This window comes from Pan troglodytes, chromosome 4 (assembly GCF_028858775.2).
Source record: "Pan troglodytes isolate AG18354 chromosome 4, NHGRI_mPanTro3-v2.0_pri, whole genome shotgun sequence".
NCBI classification, from domain to species: Eukaryota; Metazoa; Chordata; class Mammalia; order Primates; family Hominidae; genus Pan; species Pan troglodytes.
The window spans coordinates 55,493,301-55,510,303 of record NC_072402.2 but is presented as its reverse complement, the minus strand read 5'-3'; the positions used below and the strand labels follow the sequence as shown (position 1 = coordinate 55,510,303).

General features: G+C 38.4%; 1 protein-coding gene across 19 annotated transcripts in view; it reads right to left on the bottom strand.

The window, feature by feature from the left end:
* The window catches only part of PDE4D (phosphodiesterase 4D), a 1,566,198-nt gene that overhangs the window by 149,243 nt on the left and 1,399,952 nt on the right, over positions 1-17,003 (bottom strand). The window contains exon 6 of one of the 19 annotated variants that reach the window (XM_054685074.2): positions 5,570-7,878. The exons of the other annotated variants lie outside the window; for them this stretch is intronic. Coding sequence (XP_054541049.1) covers positions 7,832-7,878 — 47 coding nt within the window. The 3' untranslated portion in view covers positions 5,570-7,831. Of the gene's footprint in view, positions 1-5,569; positions 7,879-17,003 lie in introns of those variants that run through there. 19 annotated transcript variants of the gene reach the window in all.

Genomic DNA, 17,003 nt, shown 5'->3' with positions numbered 1-17,003 from the left:
GTCACACACATACATGATTCAATATTTGTGCATCACGGTGGGAGTGTTTGTTCCTTTTTATTTAAATTTCTTATCTATAAGTCCTAACTCAAGCCTTACTTCCCCCTGGAGCATTTCCTGGCTAAGCTGGCTCTCAACTCTCTCTTCTTCTTTGTAGTACTTATATGACTTTTTGGTTCTATTATTTGACATTGAGAACTGCAGAATCGCTGTTGCAGGAATATGCTGGAACTGGATCTTGTTAAGTGTTAAAGATTCAAGAATTCTGCAAAAGAACTGTTGAACCAGTGGTAGCTTGGAACCAGCCACGGGAGGAGTATTTGCACCACGGCCATAGACAAACACTGCAGATCAGGTTTTTTACTTTTTTTTTTTTTTTGTGAGGGGTGGTGGGATGGTGAGAAAAGGAGGAAGGAGAACTGGCTTGCTAGCATACCACACAATAGATTGTCAAGTTCTTCTTACTACATTTAAAATATTTTGTCAACTCTCTACTATAGCTTTCCAGTATAAATTCAAATGCTTCCGGAACTAAGTAATCCATGACCTGTCAAGGAGTTAAATTCCAACTTGGACATGTATCTACGTACACACATTAAAGTGTAGGCTCCATAATAGCTAGCTATTTTGTATTCTTCATGGTGCCCGGCACAGTGTGTGGTAAAAAGAGATCCTTCTACCTTTCTAGCCTCAGTTTCCAGGGCTTACATTGCCCTTTAACTTCTGGCCTTATTGAACCTTGGAATTGTTTCTTCAACGTATCAGGTATGTCTTACCTTGGTAACTTTCCAAAGGCCACTTACTTGCCATGGCTGGCCCAGGCTGACTGAATCCCTCCTGCCACTGAGTGACCCTGTGGCTTTAACAGGCCTTTAAACACGTTGTATTTTAATTGTCTATCGATTCAACCACCTCTCTGCTATACAGTGAGCTGCTTAAGTGTTATTTTTTCCACCTGCGTATCTCATGGCTGAGGTCCCCAGCATATAGAAGGTACTCCAATAAATATTTATTCATAGTGAATAGAGCAATTCAAATAAATTAATTTATATAAGGTAGGTCTGCTCTAGCACTTTTCCACAATATTGATTACTCAAAAAAATAGGCCTCATGGACTTTATGACACTGTTGCAACTACACAGCAACCATCGAACACAAATTTCAAAGAGGAGAGAGTTTATTTACAATTCTATGAGCACTTTAAGTTTTGCTTTCTTCCCAGGCACTGAGGGAGTATCCCTGAGGTTGTTCTCCTCTCTTTGTGTTTAGATGTCTGTACTTGCTGGTATGCCTCTGTCCTCTTTCTGCCCTGCTTCCACACCAATGGCAGACGCACCACAATTCAAGTGAAACCTGGTTTATCCCCAAGAAGTCTTCACAGTTGTTCTGTTGGTCTCTGCTTAATACCACACAAATAAAACTTAGGCCAGAGGACTTGGGAGAGTGAATGAATGAAACAAGAAAGAATGGAGGAAAAAATATAAAAGTAAAGTAAGGCATGAGAGAATTGTATAAAGTGGGGTGGGGAGGATACAATTTAAACTTTTTTTAAGAAAAGATATAAAAGTAAAGTGAGGCATGAGAGAATTGTATAAACTGGCGTGGAGAAGATGAAATTAAAAAAAGCTTCTGAGAACCAAATGAGGTTGTAATACTCCAAAATTCTTAATTCAAATGTTCTTCCTGCCTCCTTTAAGGTTCAAAAGATAGCTGGTGTGACCATATTCACGAAAGTGAATTTCTCTTTAAATTGCCAAAATCTTATTATCATTATTATTACTATTATTTTTCATTTACAGATCCAGGAATCTTTCTAATGATGGAGAAGCAAAATAAGAATAAAATGCATTTTATAAAAATCCTAATTTTAAATACCGAGAGAGAAGAGGAAAGTTATGCTCTCTATATATTATATAGGGGCTACCAGCATATGGCCTCTGTCCACAGAAGTACATTTATCTGGGAAATTGAAATAATTATTTAGTGAGCTCAGGCAAAAGTAAGTTCTAACACCAGAGCAGAGGACATAGTCTAATTTCCTGAAAGCTGATTTATTATTGTTTATAAAACACCAAATTGTCATTACATTTTCTACCCTACGTATAACTTGTGTTTTTCCAATGGTGCTAATATGACAAAGGAAATAATGGAAGACTATCATAAAGAAAGCTTAAAATATGGTGACTTTTACATCAGTAACATTATTTTTCAATCATTGAGTCCTGCTGTGCATCTTGACATTAGCTCTTCAATCATACTCCAAATGGAGTAAAAATTATCAGTAGAGGAAACATTCTATGATCCATTTCAATTCCACTACCTTTCCCACTGTTCATATTCAGAGAAATGGATATGAAGTGCTAGAGACAAGAGCAGAACAAATTAAAATTCTGCTTTTTCTGTGTGTCATTGCTTTTTAAGATGGGGTCTTGTTCTGCTGCATAGGCCAGTGTGCAGTGGTGGGATCATGGCTCATTGTAACCTCAAACTCCTGGGCTCAAGGGATCCTCCAGGCTCAGCCTCCCAAGTAGTTGGGACTGCAGACATGCACTACTCTGCTTGGCTAATTTTTTTATTCTTAGTAGAGTCTGTTCCCCAGGCTGGTCTCAAACTCCTGGCCTTAAGTGATCCTCCTACGTCGGCCTCCCGAAGCACCAGGATTACAGGTGTGAGCCACCAAGCTCAATCAAAAGTCCTACCTATAAACTAAAGTTCCATAGAGACTGATGGTTAAAAATGCAAATTGAAATCAAATCAGCAACACTCTAAAATCTGAAAAGATTCATTATTTCTCCACCAGAACACTTTTTATAAACAAGCTGAAGGTTACTTTAATTTTGTTCAAGGTTGTGTCCTACCTTTCTTTGATCTATCCCACAGCATATAGTCAAGTGGTAGCCCCATGACGTACACTTCACTAAGAGGAGGTCAGAATTATCCATTCATTCATTGATTAAATACATATGAATCAAGTCTATGTGTCAGGCACTTTGAGTATCAACAATTCCAAAATCAACAAGACACAGTGTAAGCTCTCAAGAACATCACAGTTTATGGTAGCCAAGACCATTTTTAAAAAAATTGATAAACATCTACTCTGATGTACTTAGTGCCCAATTCTTTCTCCCTTTCTCTTTAAAAAAAAATTATTGTACTGCTCAAAGCAATCTACAGATTCAATGCAATCCCTATCAAAACCAATGTCATTTTTCACAGAAATAAAAAAAAACTTAAAATTTGTATGGAACCAAAAAAAAGCACAACTAACCAAAGCAATCCTGAGCAAAAAGAACAAAGCTGAATGTATCACACTACCTGACTTCAAGATATGTTACAACATTATAGTAACAAAAGCAACATGGTATAAAAACAGACACATAGACCAATGGAATAATACAGAGAGCCTGGAAACAAATCCACATTTTTACAGAGTGGACTGATAGATTTAGAGCAGACAGAGAGCATAATGATAGATACATTTGATTTTCTATAAAGGCACCAAGAATATACATTAGGGAAAGGAGATCTCTTCAATAAATGATGCTGGAAAAACTGGACACCCATAAGCAGAAGAATGAAAGTAGACCCCTATCTCTCACCATACAAAAATCAACTCAAGATGGATTAAAGACTTAAACATAAAACTGCTAGAAAAAAACACAGAAGAAACACTTCAGGACATTGGTCTAGGCAAAGGTTTTACGGCTAAAACCTCAAAAGCACAGGCCACATAACCAAAAATAGATAAATGGGGCTGTATTGAACTAAAAATTTCTGTATAGCACAGCAAAGCAAACAATCAAGAGAGTGAAGAGACAATCTATTAAATGGGAGAAAATGTTTGCAAACTACTCATCTGACAAGGGAATAATATTCAGAATATATTAGGAACTCAAACGTCTCAATAGTAAAAAAGCACACAATCCCATTAAAAGAGGACAAAGGACATAAATAGGCATTTCTCAAAAGAAGACATACAAATGTCCAATATGAAAAAATGCTCAACATCACTAATAATCAAGGAAATGCAAATTGATACCACAATGAGATATCATCTTACCCCAGTTAGAGGGCTATTATTAAAAATGCCAAAAAATAAAAATAAAAAATAAAAAAATAAAACAGATGCTGGCCAGGATGCAGAGAAAAGGGAACTCTTACATATCACCAGTGGGAATGTAAATTAGTACAGTCACTATGAAAACCAGCATGGAGATTTCTCAAAAAACTAAAAATAGAACTGACCACTGTGTCCGGCAATCTCACTACTGGGTATTTATCCAAAGGAAAAGAAATTGGTGTATCAAAGAGATACCTACATCCCCAAGTTTATTGCAGCACTATACAGAATAGCAAAGATGGAGAATCAACCTAAGGGTCCCTCAACAGATGAATGGATAAAGAAAATGTGGTATACGGCCAGGCACAGTGGCTTATGCCTGCAATCCCAGCACTTTTGGAGGCCGAGACGGGCGGACCACGTGGTCAGGAGATCCAGACCAGCCTGGCCAATATGGTGAAACCCCATCTCTTCTTAAAATACAAAAATTAGCCGGGCATGGTGGCACTCGCCTGTAGTCCCAGCTACTTGGGAGGCTGAGGCAGAAGAATTGCTTGAACCCAGGAGGCGGAGGTTGCAGTGAGCTGAGATGGCACCATTGCACTCCAGCCTGGATGACAGAGCAAGACTGTATCTCAAAAAAAAAAAAAAAAAAAAAGCAAGAAAGAAAGGAAGAAAGAAAGAAAACATGGTATACACAATGGAATACGATTCAGCCATAAAAAAGAATAAGATCGTCATTTACAGCAACGTGGATGGAACTGGAGGTCTTTATGTTAAGTGAAATAAACTGGACACAGAAAGATAAATATCACATGTTCTCACATATGCAGGGGCTAAAAAACTTGAACTCATGAAGGTAGACTGATAGATACCAGAGCCTGGGAGGAGTGTGTAGGTGGGAGGGGAGGGGATGAAGAGAGATTGATTAATGGGTGCAAACACACAGATAGAATAAGCTCTAATGTTCCATAGCAGATTAGGTGACTAGAGTTAACAACAGGTATTGCATATTTCAAAATAGCTAGAAAGAGGACACACAGGCATGATAAATACTTGAGGTGATGGATACCGTAAATACCCTGATTCCATCATTATACATATTGTGTATGTAACAAAACATCACATGAACCCCATAAATATATACAGTAATTATGCACCAACAAAAATAATTTACTGAAGTGAAATTCATATCACATAAACTTAAAAATAGTAAAGTCAAGAATTCAGTGGCATTTAGCACATTTACAATGTTGTGCAACCACCACCTCTATCTAGTTCCAAACATTTTCAACATTCCAAAGTAAAACCCCTTACCTATTAAGAAGTTCTTTTCTCAAGACCACTTTTAACTTAAATGTATGGGAAGCCTTCATTTCGAAACAGGTTTCGAAAAAAATTCTATGCCCACAATCACTTAACTTAAATATTAGAATTGAGACTAATGGAGTCAAAGAGTCCTGTAACATCAGACACAGCCTCTCAGGATTTTTAAAATGGCATTCTGCATTCTCTGGTTTTTTTTTTTTTTTTCCTTCGGTTTTGGTTTTTTCAGTCTGTCAATTTTCCAGATTCCTATCTCCCAAAGCCGGTAGATGTTTCCTTTGATCCAGTAGCTAAGGCATGGTTGAACTGATCATATTTATACCGAATTTCCAAAGATCAATCAACGAGAATTCTCGGGTCTATGTGCTTGTTTATTTAGCCCTGCCTCTATGCCTGAACTTCATCTGGAAGTCACACATAGTCTTCTTTCTGTCTTCAGCCATGAGCAATAGTGTATTTGCACTAAAAACGTTTCCATGGCATCTTCTTCTTTATTTAATTTTCTATCAGCAGACCCTTCTTTGATACTTCCTTTTTCTGCCCATTCTGGTAATTCAGTTGACTAAAACACAAAACTCTTCCCAGGTAATCTTTGTTTCCCTTTCATAATCTGCTGTTTATACATCTACTTAATTCATAATTTTGCTAAACATCTTCCATTATTTGTTCCTACATTGTTATCTTGCCATTAAAATATTGATTTTAATATCTGTGACCTCTCCAGTCCATTTAAAACATTAATTACCAAGTTTCCTGCCTTGGATATTGGAGTTCTTAATACTAACATCAAACCAAATGTTTTATCCTCATTTCTAAAGCTCTACTCCATTGCAGACACCGTGACATCTAACACTTAACAGAAAAAAAGTATGCCATTGTAAATCTGAAAACTTCTGGGCTTGCATGTCAGAGATTGGAAGTGGTTTGTTTGAAATGAGCTTATACTGAGGCAGCATAGCACAACACAGTGGTTAAAAGCAAGTCTGTGAAAGTGAGAAAGACTGGGGTCCAAATCTTGGCTCTAACACTTCTAAGCTACGTGACTCTGGGCAAGTTGCTTAAATTCCCTGAGCACCAGCTTTCTCATCTGTAGGATGTAAAAAAAAGAGCAGCACTGTTTAGTAAACATGATCTTGGCTTTATACCACTTCGTAATATTTCTACAACTGTCAAGTCAATCAACATGTTACCTTAGAAACTGTGGAAAAGGTATAACCTTTGGAAAATGTAATCAAGGGGGAACAACTTTTCCTAGCCCAAGGCCAGCTTCTGGTTCTGCCCTGACAGGTATCTGTAAGTCATAATGTTTTACTAGGTCTTCATTTCCTTACTTACAAACTGAGGGAGGTTGAGTGAGGAGTTCTATTTGTTTGCATTTTGGCTCTGCAATTCTGGGGTTTTATTTGACACGTGAGGACCAAGGAGTAGAAAGGAGCAATCAAGTGCAGTGGTTTGGTCAAGATCACATAAAAAGTCTTGCTGTAAAACCAGGAGCTAGTCCTAAACTGCTCACCAGCAAGCTTGATTTATACTCGAGTAGACCATATTCTCTTGCTCCTCCAGCTGCAGCTCCACTCCTCATTTATCTTAGCCCAGGCTGACACTAAGCTGCTTTCACTTCTACCTCACTGCATTTCGCCCTGATAATTTTGTAGCTTACCTAGCCTCCCTCTTTGAGATCCCTTCTTAAAAGGGTCATTCTATTAACCTACCCATATCAGTTACTTTACTACTGCTGATCTATCGCTACCTGTCAATTCATGGGAATTACAGGGTGCACTGGGACAAGAGTAAAATGATCCAACAAACATAATGTTGCATTTAAAAAAATAAGCTAAAAGATACTGATGACTTTTTATAATGACAACATATTCGTTTGTGAATAAGAACATATATAGTAAAAAGATGAAAATGTGAACAGGTTGACTATTTCCTAAATTTATGGCAGAGGTTGTTCTGGAGAGGATGGAAGAAAAATGAGGCTGGCAGTGATGGTGGGGAAATGCAACCTCCAAAATTATCTATCTATATATTTTTATTAAAAACACCCACAGTAATTATGGCAAATGTTAATGTTTGTTTGTTCTAGGTTTTGGATACATTTAAGATCTCTTGCTTTCTGGGTACATTTCTTTTCTTTTCTTTTCTTTTTTTTCAAATTAATTCCAAAAGACTTATATCTGCTACATGAAGAACCAAGCAAGTTCAGCTCTCTTGCTGAAATGTTCAAATGCTGAGGCAAGGCCTGTACTACAAATTTGTGTAACCAAAACCACAGTGCTCTCAATGCTCCTAGTGTTGCATTACAGCAGTTAGAAGAGATTGAGCTATTTTGTTTCCATGGCTCATTAAGCTAGAGTTAGACTGGTGTCCATAATCAAATTTACTGCACTTACCCTTGCTTCTTCCCTATGAAGTACAGCCAGACCTTAGGGAAAATCTCAACTATTCCAGGTCCATGGTAATTTGGTCCACGAAAGAAATTAACACACCTGAAAAGGATTAAATTATTTTTCCTTTTCAAAATGATCCTCTTCCTTAAGCTTCCTCTGTCAATTGACTGCCAACCTTATTTGCTAATTCCCATCCCTCATCGGGCTTCCTAGCACTTCCTGCTGCAAATTAGTGTGCAGTGAACCTGAGCCTGCTCTCCAAAACACATCCAGACTCTTGGGGCTTTCTGGGCTTCCGCTAGGGTGCCTGGTGCAAAGGGGGCCTAAATCAATCAATTAAGGCCTGGGAATATTCCAGGCAAGAGGAAGGGATATCTTGGGGGACAAAAGGAATGTGTAGGTGGGAAGAAGGGAGAAAGTCTTTCTTCGTTTTTCACTGCAGGAAATGATCTGGACAGAGAGCAATTCGAATCATAGACAGGGAGGGTTGGGCAGGATGCGATGGGGGAGCGAATGACAGACACAAGTGACAGGAACAACTTAGGGAGACAGGTCAGAAAACATCTAATCTAGGCACATAGCAGAAATAGTGAAGGGAATTGAAACAGTTGTTCTGTATTTCGTTCACAGTGTTAAAGTCAAAGTCAGTGCTTTTTAACCTCATGGGATGGCGCGGGGGAGGGGGCACAAGGAGCCTTGTGTGAAGGCTCTGGCTCTGCTTATTGATCCCCCAAGTACAATAATACATCCTCACAATCATAAATTTGAGAGCAAGGGGCTCTGATCCTGTGATATACAATCTAGGCCCTTATTGGATCCTGGAACTGATTTTCAGAATCCTTTATTCTTTTAAGTACAATTGTAAAAAAAAAAAAAAGAGAGAGAGAGAGAGAGAAAGCAAGGAAGAAAGGAAAAAAGGAAGGGAAGAAGGAAGGAAGGAAAAAAGGAAGAAAGGAAAGAAGGGTTCCATTTATAAACCTCAGACAAAACAAAAATGAAAGCAAAACAGAACAAAAAATAGCCAATATGACCCAAGTTACAAATTTACTTGTATCCTTTCAGAGGATAACCCAAATTCCTGCAAGACAATTAGCCATCTTTCTTTCCATTATTACATTAAGCAAGACGGGTTAAGAGTATGTAGTAAATGTGCTTTGCTAAACTCCTTCTCCCTTTATTGACTCTATCACAAGAAGCACACTTAATATAATTTTTACAATTTTTTAAAGAACAAATAGGAAAGAGGAGAAGGTTGTACTTTCGCTACCTTTGTGTATTTGAAAGGAATGCTGTTCAGGGCTTCTTCCTTTTCAAAAAGAAACAGGTCTTTGAAAACGAAGAATCATTACTGTGCATATCTCTCGAGGGCTGCTCCTCTAGTATCAGTCCATTTGAAATAGGAGTTTCACATAATTCAATTTATTAAATCCACATTTCCTGCCAGATTTTGCTTTATGTGCCTATGTCCTTTTGTTTCCCGGCTAACATTTCCACATCTCGGAAATCATTCTTTCTAGTATAACTGAAGAATATGGATATTAAAATCAGATCAGCAAAAGATTTTTATGGACTTGGAAAGCTGCCCATTAATGCCGTAAAATAAAGCGTGTTATACAGCTGATATCATCAGTTCTATTCTATGTTGTTTTCATATTCCTGGCGGTGGGTGGAGACTTAGAGTGGAACAATTAGGAGTGGGAAAGAGAATGAAAGGATTCGATCAATTGTGGAATTTCAAAGCGGAGACAATTTACACTAAAGAATTCAAAGACTTCGTAACCTCCAAGACATTTTCCAGTCCAGGTAACCGTTGAATTATAGCTGGAGGTGATGTTCTTGGAGCTGCCTGTGAAAGCTGAAATCACAACATGCCTGCAGCGTTCCCTTCCTAAACCAACTTTGCCATTTTGTCAGGCAGACACACAAACATGCAAGCGTCCACAGTAATGTGCGTGTGTGAGGGATGGGGGAAGGGTGATTGTTGCTTTGTAGTAGCTCCTTTGAAGTGTTTAATTCCTCCCTTGTAATCTCTTCATCAACACACATTTAAAGCATATCAGTTTTAGCTCAGCAATTTGATTCTCAGAGGCTTATGTGGCTCAGGGCCTCTGTCCAGCACCTGGGTGGCACAGTTTGTTTTATCTGCATGCAGAAGTGTTAACAGAACTAATTTTTTTCCTTCTTTCTCTCTTTCTTCTTCCCCCACCTCCCCCAATTTAGGTTAATGAGCCCAGGCAGCAGTGTGTGTGAGTGAGCGGGCGTGTGCACAGGAGCGCCGTGAGCCTGCCTTTTTAAAATACAGGAAACGCATAGAAGAAAGAAGAGTTCAGCTGGAGCCACGACTTCCCTCTTTGCTTCTTTCCCTCCCCACCCCCCCACCCCCCACCCCACCCCCCACACTCCAGCACCGGCTTTTAATTTTCAAAAGCACTGCAATTGCTTGGTGTGGTTTCAAGAGCTGGGGTGCCATTCTCCCTGATGATGACTCTGCTGACGTCAATGGCATTCTTATCATGCCTAGTGCGACATCAGAAACCAGTCCTCAGAGGCTCCTCTTATTCACAGTGCCTGGGCTCTCAGCAAAATGTGGACTGGATTCTGAAACGCAAAGGACTCCCCGTTCCTAACCAGCGCTGCAATCCACCAGACAGTCTCCTTCTGCCGGCAGCTTGCCAGTTAAGACTTTGTTCCTTAGCGTTCTGTCCTGCAAGGACCCCCTGAAGGAGAAGAGAGGGCTAAGTGGATCACAGCGTGTCCTCCGTGTCTGAGCTTTCAGAGCCGTGTGTGTGTGTGTGTGTGTGTGTGTGTGTGTGTGTGTGTGTGTCCCTCAACCAAGGTTAGAGACTAGTCAATGCTGCTTCTGATTATTCTTCAGGTTTTACTAAAAGGCTTCAGTCTGTGATATAAGGCGATTCCCCCGACACAGTGGCTAAGACCCTCTTGTGTAAGTGCTCCTAGCTCACTCTCTGGATCAGAACCAGAGCCCAGGTCCCCACGTGAAGCCCATATTCACCCCAGATGGCAGCATGCACCCCCTCTCCTTTTTTTAATAAAGAAAAAGAAATGGGAGGTTGGGAGGAGAAGGAAAATAATCATAACTGAATAATAATAGCAGAATAGGAAAACAGTATCACTAAGAATTAAATATTTCACTCTAAATACTCATGACTTGTTAAGAGGTCTGATCTCAAAAGCTGAATTCACAAGGGAGTTAATACATACTAAACCCAGTATGCATTCCTACCTAGCAGTTTGGGGGCAATTATTATGGGGATGATGAACTTTCTCCATTTACAGTGGAGTGTATTATGGTCCAAATCTACCCTAAAGCATTTGGGAAATGTCTACAGTTCAAATTAAGATGTTTAGAGTCAAGGTCATTTAGCTTGATGATGGAATGATACATGTCTAGTTAGATTTCATCTGACCAATCTTTGACACAAACACATCAGAATTGTCTTGGTATCCACCAACCAAATAATGTTTGCTTCTCCTGAAGATTGCTGAGTGACCCATAGTAAGCTTATTAGGAGATTAGGAGCAACTGTTCCAGAGAGAAGCTGTTTAACAACATATGAAATGTGCAACATAATTCCATCTAGAACTATTTAGAATCATAACATGGAAGAACAGCAGTTTACACCTGGTTCAACCCTTCTACCTTTAAGTGAGGAAACTGATGCCCAAAGGCTGCGTCATGCTTTACTCAAGGTCACCCACCTATTAAGAGGCAGGACTGACAAACTAAAGCTGTCTCTCTCTAAATGGTATGCTTTTCCTACTACAACACATAGCTCCTGATTATTCAAAACCTAATGACCGAACCTCAAACCCATTTGCCAAGGGAGTTTCCATTTTTCTTTTAAATCTGAGCAATATTTCTTAATTTTTTGATTAAAGTGATATTTCAGGAATGTTTAGATGAATTATAATGAGTTTCTCCTTTGTTTTCAGTGAGTTTCACAACTAGTGTAAAGGCTATTAAGTAGAATGGAACAAAATAATTTATGTTGGAATGCATGAAATTCAGACGGTTTTGTTCTTTGTTGTTTTTTGTAGAGACAGCATCTCCCTATGTTGCCCAGGCTGGTCTCAAACTCCCGGGCTCAAGTAATCCTGCTGCCTTGCCTCCCAAAGTGCTGAGATTACAGATGTAAGCCACTGAGCCCAGCAAAGACTTGTTTTTAAAAAGTGATGATGGGCTCTGGGAAGAAGGAGCAAAGATTTATCGGGGTTCCAAATGTATGAGCTCCCTGAGCCCAGCCATCATTCTGCTTCATCTACTACACAGCTCTCACCATGGTTTGTAACATTGCTTGCTAATATATTTTATTTGCCACCTAATTCAAGCCATTGAGTTAATATTTGATTACATAAATATGATCTTTATAGTTACTTTTTCCCTATCCCCAATAGTTTTGCCTTCTCTTCAGAGGACTATAACTGCTTCTATAAATCACCTTTTGCTACTCTCTTTTTGGTAGACGTGCATCACATTCTGGTCACGAATGGTGAGGAGATGGGGCAGAGTTAAAAGATGCTGGTTTTAGAGTCAGACAAACCTGTGTTGGAAACCTGGCTTAACCACTTGCTACTATATAATTTCAAGACATAACTTCTCTGAGCCTCAGTTTCCTTATCTATAAAATAGGACCCTACCTTGCAGGGTTATTGAAAGGGTTAGAGATGATGTTTACTAAAGTCCTATCACAATGCCTAGCACATAGGAGAAACTCAATCAAGGATAATTTTATTAATGATTTTTAAAAAATAAATGGGGAAAATCATAAAATTAGTAAAGATTAGTAAGATTGAACAAAGGACATATAGTATTTCCCCCCTTATAACCAGAGCTGTTCCTCAGTACCACTAAAATTGGAAGGACAATATTTCTTTAAAGAATTTTTCTAGTGAAAAACTAAGCCAAATATATGATCATTGGCCTGCATTATGAATGCATGTTTCACTGAGTATCTGATTATAATTGGATGTCAAATAGCTACAAAACCTAATTGTGGTCTTAAAAATTGTCTCTTCTCCCTGAGACAAACATCCAATATTTCCTAGGTGATAACTAAGCTTTGTGTACACTGAGATAAGACGCCAAATCAAGTCCTTAAACTTAAAGGCACAAAGGTTTCGGAAAGCCTCATTGTCCATTTGAGAGACAAGCCACGGCATCTCGTAAAGCACATTTTCACTATATACTATGTTACTACAAAATTGAGTTAATTTCATTAATAACAAAATTTATCAAAATAAAAATGCTTTCTCCTTTGCAGGAATCGATAAATAACATAAAATAATAATAGCATTTTAACTCAGAAGCAAATTACAGCCATGACTGTTTAAGTTGGCTAACCCAAATTTTGTAAGTGAAACTGGAGTGGTCTGCGTAAGTCCTAGATTGCATATGATTCAGGGAAACCCAGATGTCAAAAGGGTGTGTGAATCAAAAGAAGGTATTCATCTTGGTGATTTAGCCCTGAACCAATCAATTCTTCCCAGAGCACTGGAGAAAAAGTTCTTGTTTCTAATGGAATCGTCCTGCCCTTACCTACCTAGTAAAAATTTTGTACCCAATCAATACCTTAGTCAACTTTAAATTCCTGAATAGCCCTTCTGCCTCATTCAAGTGAATGGAAAGAAAAGGTTTAATCATATTTAAATACTCCAGACTATTGAGTAAAGTTAAATGCAAATTTGGTCATGTTATTCCCTTCTTTAAAACCATCCATTCATTAGTGATGATCCATTCACCTAACTATGCCCTCAGCAGGCAGGGCTGTCAGCCTGAGGAAGGGGTGCCCTTTTCTATTTCATCCAGCTAGAAGATGGCCCTTTGGAATCTATCTGCTCAATGATATTGTATTTTTAAAATATAAAAAAGATGCCTTAAATATACAAAAGGCACAGGGGGAGTCCTTTTTAGGTCTCAGTTTAAGGCTGATTTCTGAGTTGGTTATATGCTCTCACAGCAATTTGTATGTTGCCTTCATGGTGCTTAAGGCAGTTCAATCATACATTTTGTTTTTCTTTCCCCTACTAGAGTATAAGGTAGAAATTGTGACTATATTTTTCACTTTCGTATCCCCAACTCCATCCCAGTGCCTAGTACACAAGTACCAGGTACTTTATTGACTGATACACAAGTACTAGTGAATTAAAAAATTGTTATATAAAGTTGGGTTGTTGTCTTGTCCAATAGTAGCTGTGTTTCGCACTGCAAGTCATTTCTGAGAGCATATGAAATAACTCTATGTCCTCATGAATGACTTTATCATAATCATTCCTGAACAGCACGGGCGTGTGGTATTCCAAAAGGGAGTTTTACTGGCCCTCGGTTAAATTTAAAGAAATAATAAGGCCAATTTAAAACACACACACACACACACACACACACACACACACATTAATGAGAGGTTTCTAAGCCCCCCATGGGAGATGACTGCCCTTTTTGTCCTTATTGTTTTGCAATATTAAAAGTATATAGAATGTGGAAAATAAATGTCATAATATGAAATCATGGTTCCAGTATATGTTAGTGTATTCTGTTGAAAATAGTTTTGTTTGGCAAAAATGAAGAGTTGGTAATTGTATGTTGGGCCTCACAGTTTTTTGTTTTGAAATTCCAAAGTCTGGGAACCATTGACTTAGCAGGGTTTTCCCATCAGAACACAGATTTGAGGGTTTTTAAGGATACATGTCTTAGTTTCTAGTCGCGTACGGCTCCAACCTACAATCCTTCCTTCTTTTGGGTCCCACCTTTATTTTTTACTTTTCTGATAGTTCCCACAACTTTGCCCACAAAGTTGCCAATTCCTAAATATTATGATCAAAGTGCAATTTTGTATACCCAAAAGCTAATATATAATTAATTTTACTATAAGAGAAATCAGTTAAAATGTAAAAAGTTTAATAATATACATTATAATAATGGCCCTGGTACACTCCCCCACCGTTCTTTGGAATAAGCAAAGGTATAACCCTTGAAAGTAAAATTAACTTTTCTTTGCACATATTAGACTTCTCAATGGTGTGCCAAAGAGTGGAGATGACAGGTGAGCCGAGCTATTGATTTCCCTTGGCTCTTGTCGCTAGTGGGTGGGAGACTGAACACAAGCCACATCCTTTATTTACTGCAGTTTTCGTAGAAATATAGTTATCAGCGTATGTCATGAAGGAACAAATGTGGGGAAGTACTGACCTAAATAACTTTTACGTGATTCAGTATACATGTAAATTGAAATAAAGAATATTAAATCTCAAAACTATCCAGAGGACCTTATTCAATGGTATAATATTTCAAATTTAATTTTTTATTACAGTATATTTTCAGGTACAGTTTTAAAAATGGGGAGCATGCAATTAACGAATACACAGAAATAACACTAGTTTAATCTTCCCTTTAAGAAAAGTTCCTGTTTGCTATTCCTGTTACATATACAGGCATGGGACTTCATGGCCTTTAAGACATGTTGATAATATTAACATTTCCACTTGATTGTGGGAAGTAGCATTCATCTTCAGCTTTGCTTAGAGCTTATTAACCTGATGTCAACAAGATATACTAGAAATGTCCTTGTCAGTCCAAACCCACAAGTAGAAATGATCATGTTGTTGAATGTGTTCAGTCTGATTTGACAATGGTAACAAGTCAACACTGTTCTGCTAAAGGAAGGTCAATCATCCCATTGCACCAGGGATTTCTTTATTTCTTTTGCTAACGTTAGCATTATGATCAGTGTATGTCAAAGAATACATTGGGATAAAAAATTCTGCTGGTCCATTTCTGTTTTTCCATTCTCTTATGACTTAGAGAATTGAAAAATTAATCTCAATTTTTTTCTGTCTGTAAATATACAATATATATATACACACACTCTTACACACAAAATCTCTGAAAATGCTGTCACATGCATGAAACACAAAATGAAAAAGGTAGAGATTTTTTCATAAACATGAAACAGAAAAAACTTTCCTCCTCACTACAATTCATAGCTAGGATTCATGATTTTCTAGTAAGAGTAGCAAAATGGATGCCGATTCTATGGCATAGAAGACCAATGGCTTTAGACCTGGATTCAAATTTTAACTCTGCCACTTCCTAGCTTGGTGAAGATAAGCAAGTTAAGTCTTAGTTTTCTCATTTGTAAATTGGAGTCCATAGAGTCGTGAGGATTTCACAAGGTAATTTATTTGAAGCATTTGGCACAACACCTGGTACAAATTAGGAACTCAAGCAACAGAAGACACAGCATTAAAATACAGTGCACTACATCAGGACATTACAAAAGCTTAATTTAATAAATCTCTTGTCTGATTCATTCTAATTCTGCTAGTATACTGTAGAAAAGTACACTAGGTGCTGTTTGTGGCCTCCCCAGGTCAGCTCTGCCCACCCTACCCCTTGGGCATAAGCCACTCTCCCAGTTTCCCAGGCATGCCACAGCAGCCCCAGTAAAGCAGTGGTTATCACTGCAATTGCCTCGTGTTTTCCACCTCCCCATCCTTGCGGGCTTAGCCTGGGCAATGGCCTCTGACTTGACAGGAACCATCCAGCTACACGTGAGATGGACAAAGGCTCTGTATTCCCCAGGGACTCTGGGAGGGCCAAGGGCCCCATGGAGCAAACTTTGACCAATGAGAGACAAAAGACCTATGCACAGAAAAATTGCTCACCCTTTCTTCTCCATGTGGAATGTTTTAAGACACAGCCTCACAGGCAATGTCCCTTGTAACTTAGCAACTAGTTTTGTTGTTGTTGTTGTTGTTGTTGTTGTTGGGAAGCTCTGACAAGCTTAGTAATGCATTACCTTGTACATGGTTTCTCTTCTTCCCTACTGCTGTTCCTTTCACCCCCTCAACTCCACTTTTGCTTTCTTGGGATTGCATGACTCACCTCCCTCATAAAGCTAGCATGTAAGCTGTCCCTGGGGAATTTGATCAAAAACTGTGAGATTTAGAAAAAAAGATGAGGCAACTAGATACAGTACAAGAATGAAAGAGAAAAAGTCATAATATTTGACATCAATTTACTTATCTATGATTCCTTGGATTCTCCCAGTAGTGGAAGCTCTTAAGACCACATTACCACCTTATTAACAAAGAATAACTGATAAAATCAACGGGACAATGGGCCTTTGAGAACAAACCATCATTAATTTTGTTCCACAGAGTCCAATTTCAATTATAACTTAAGATATGTTTGGAACCACTTAATG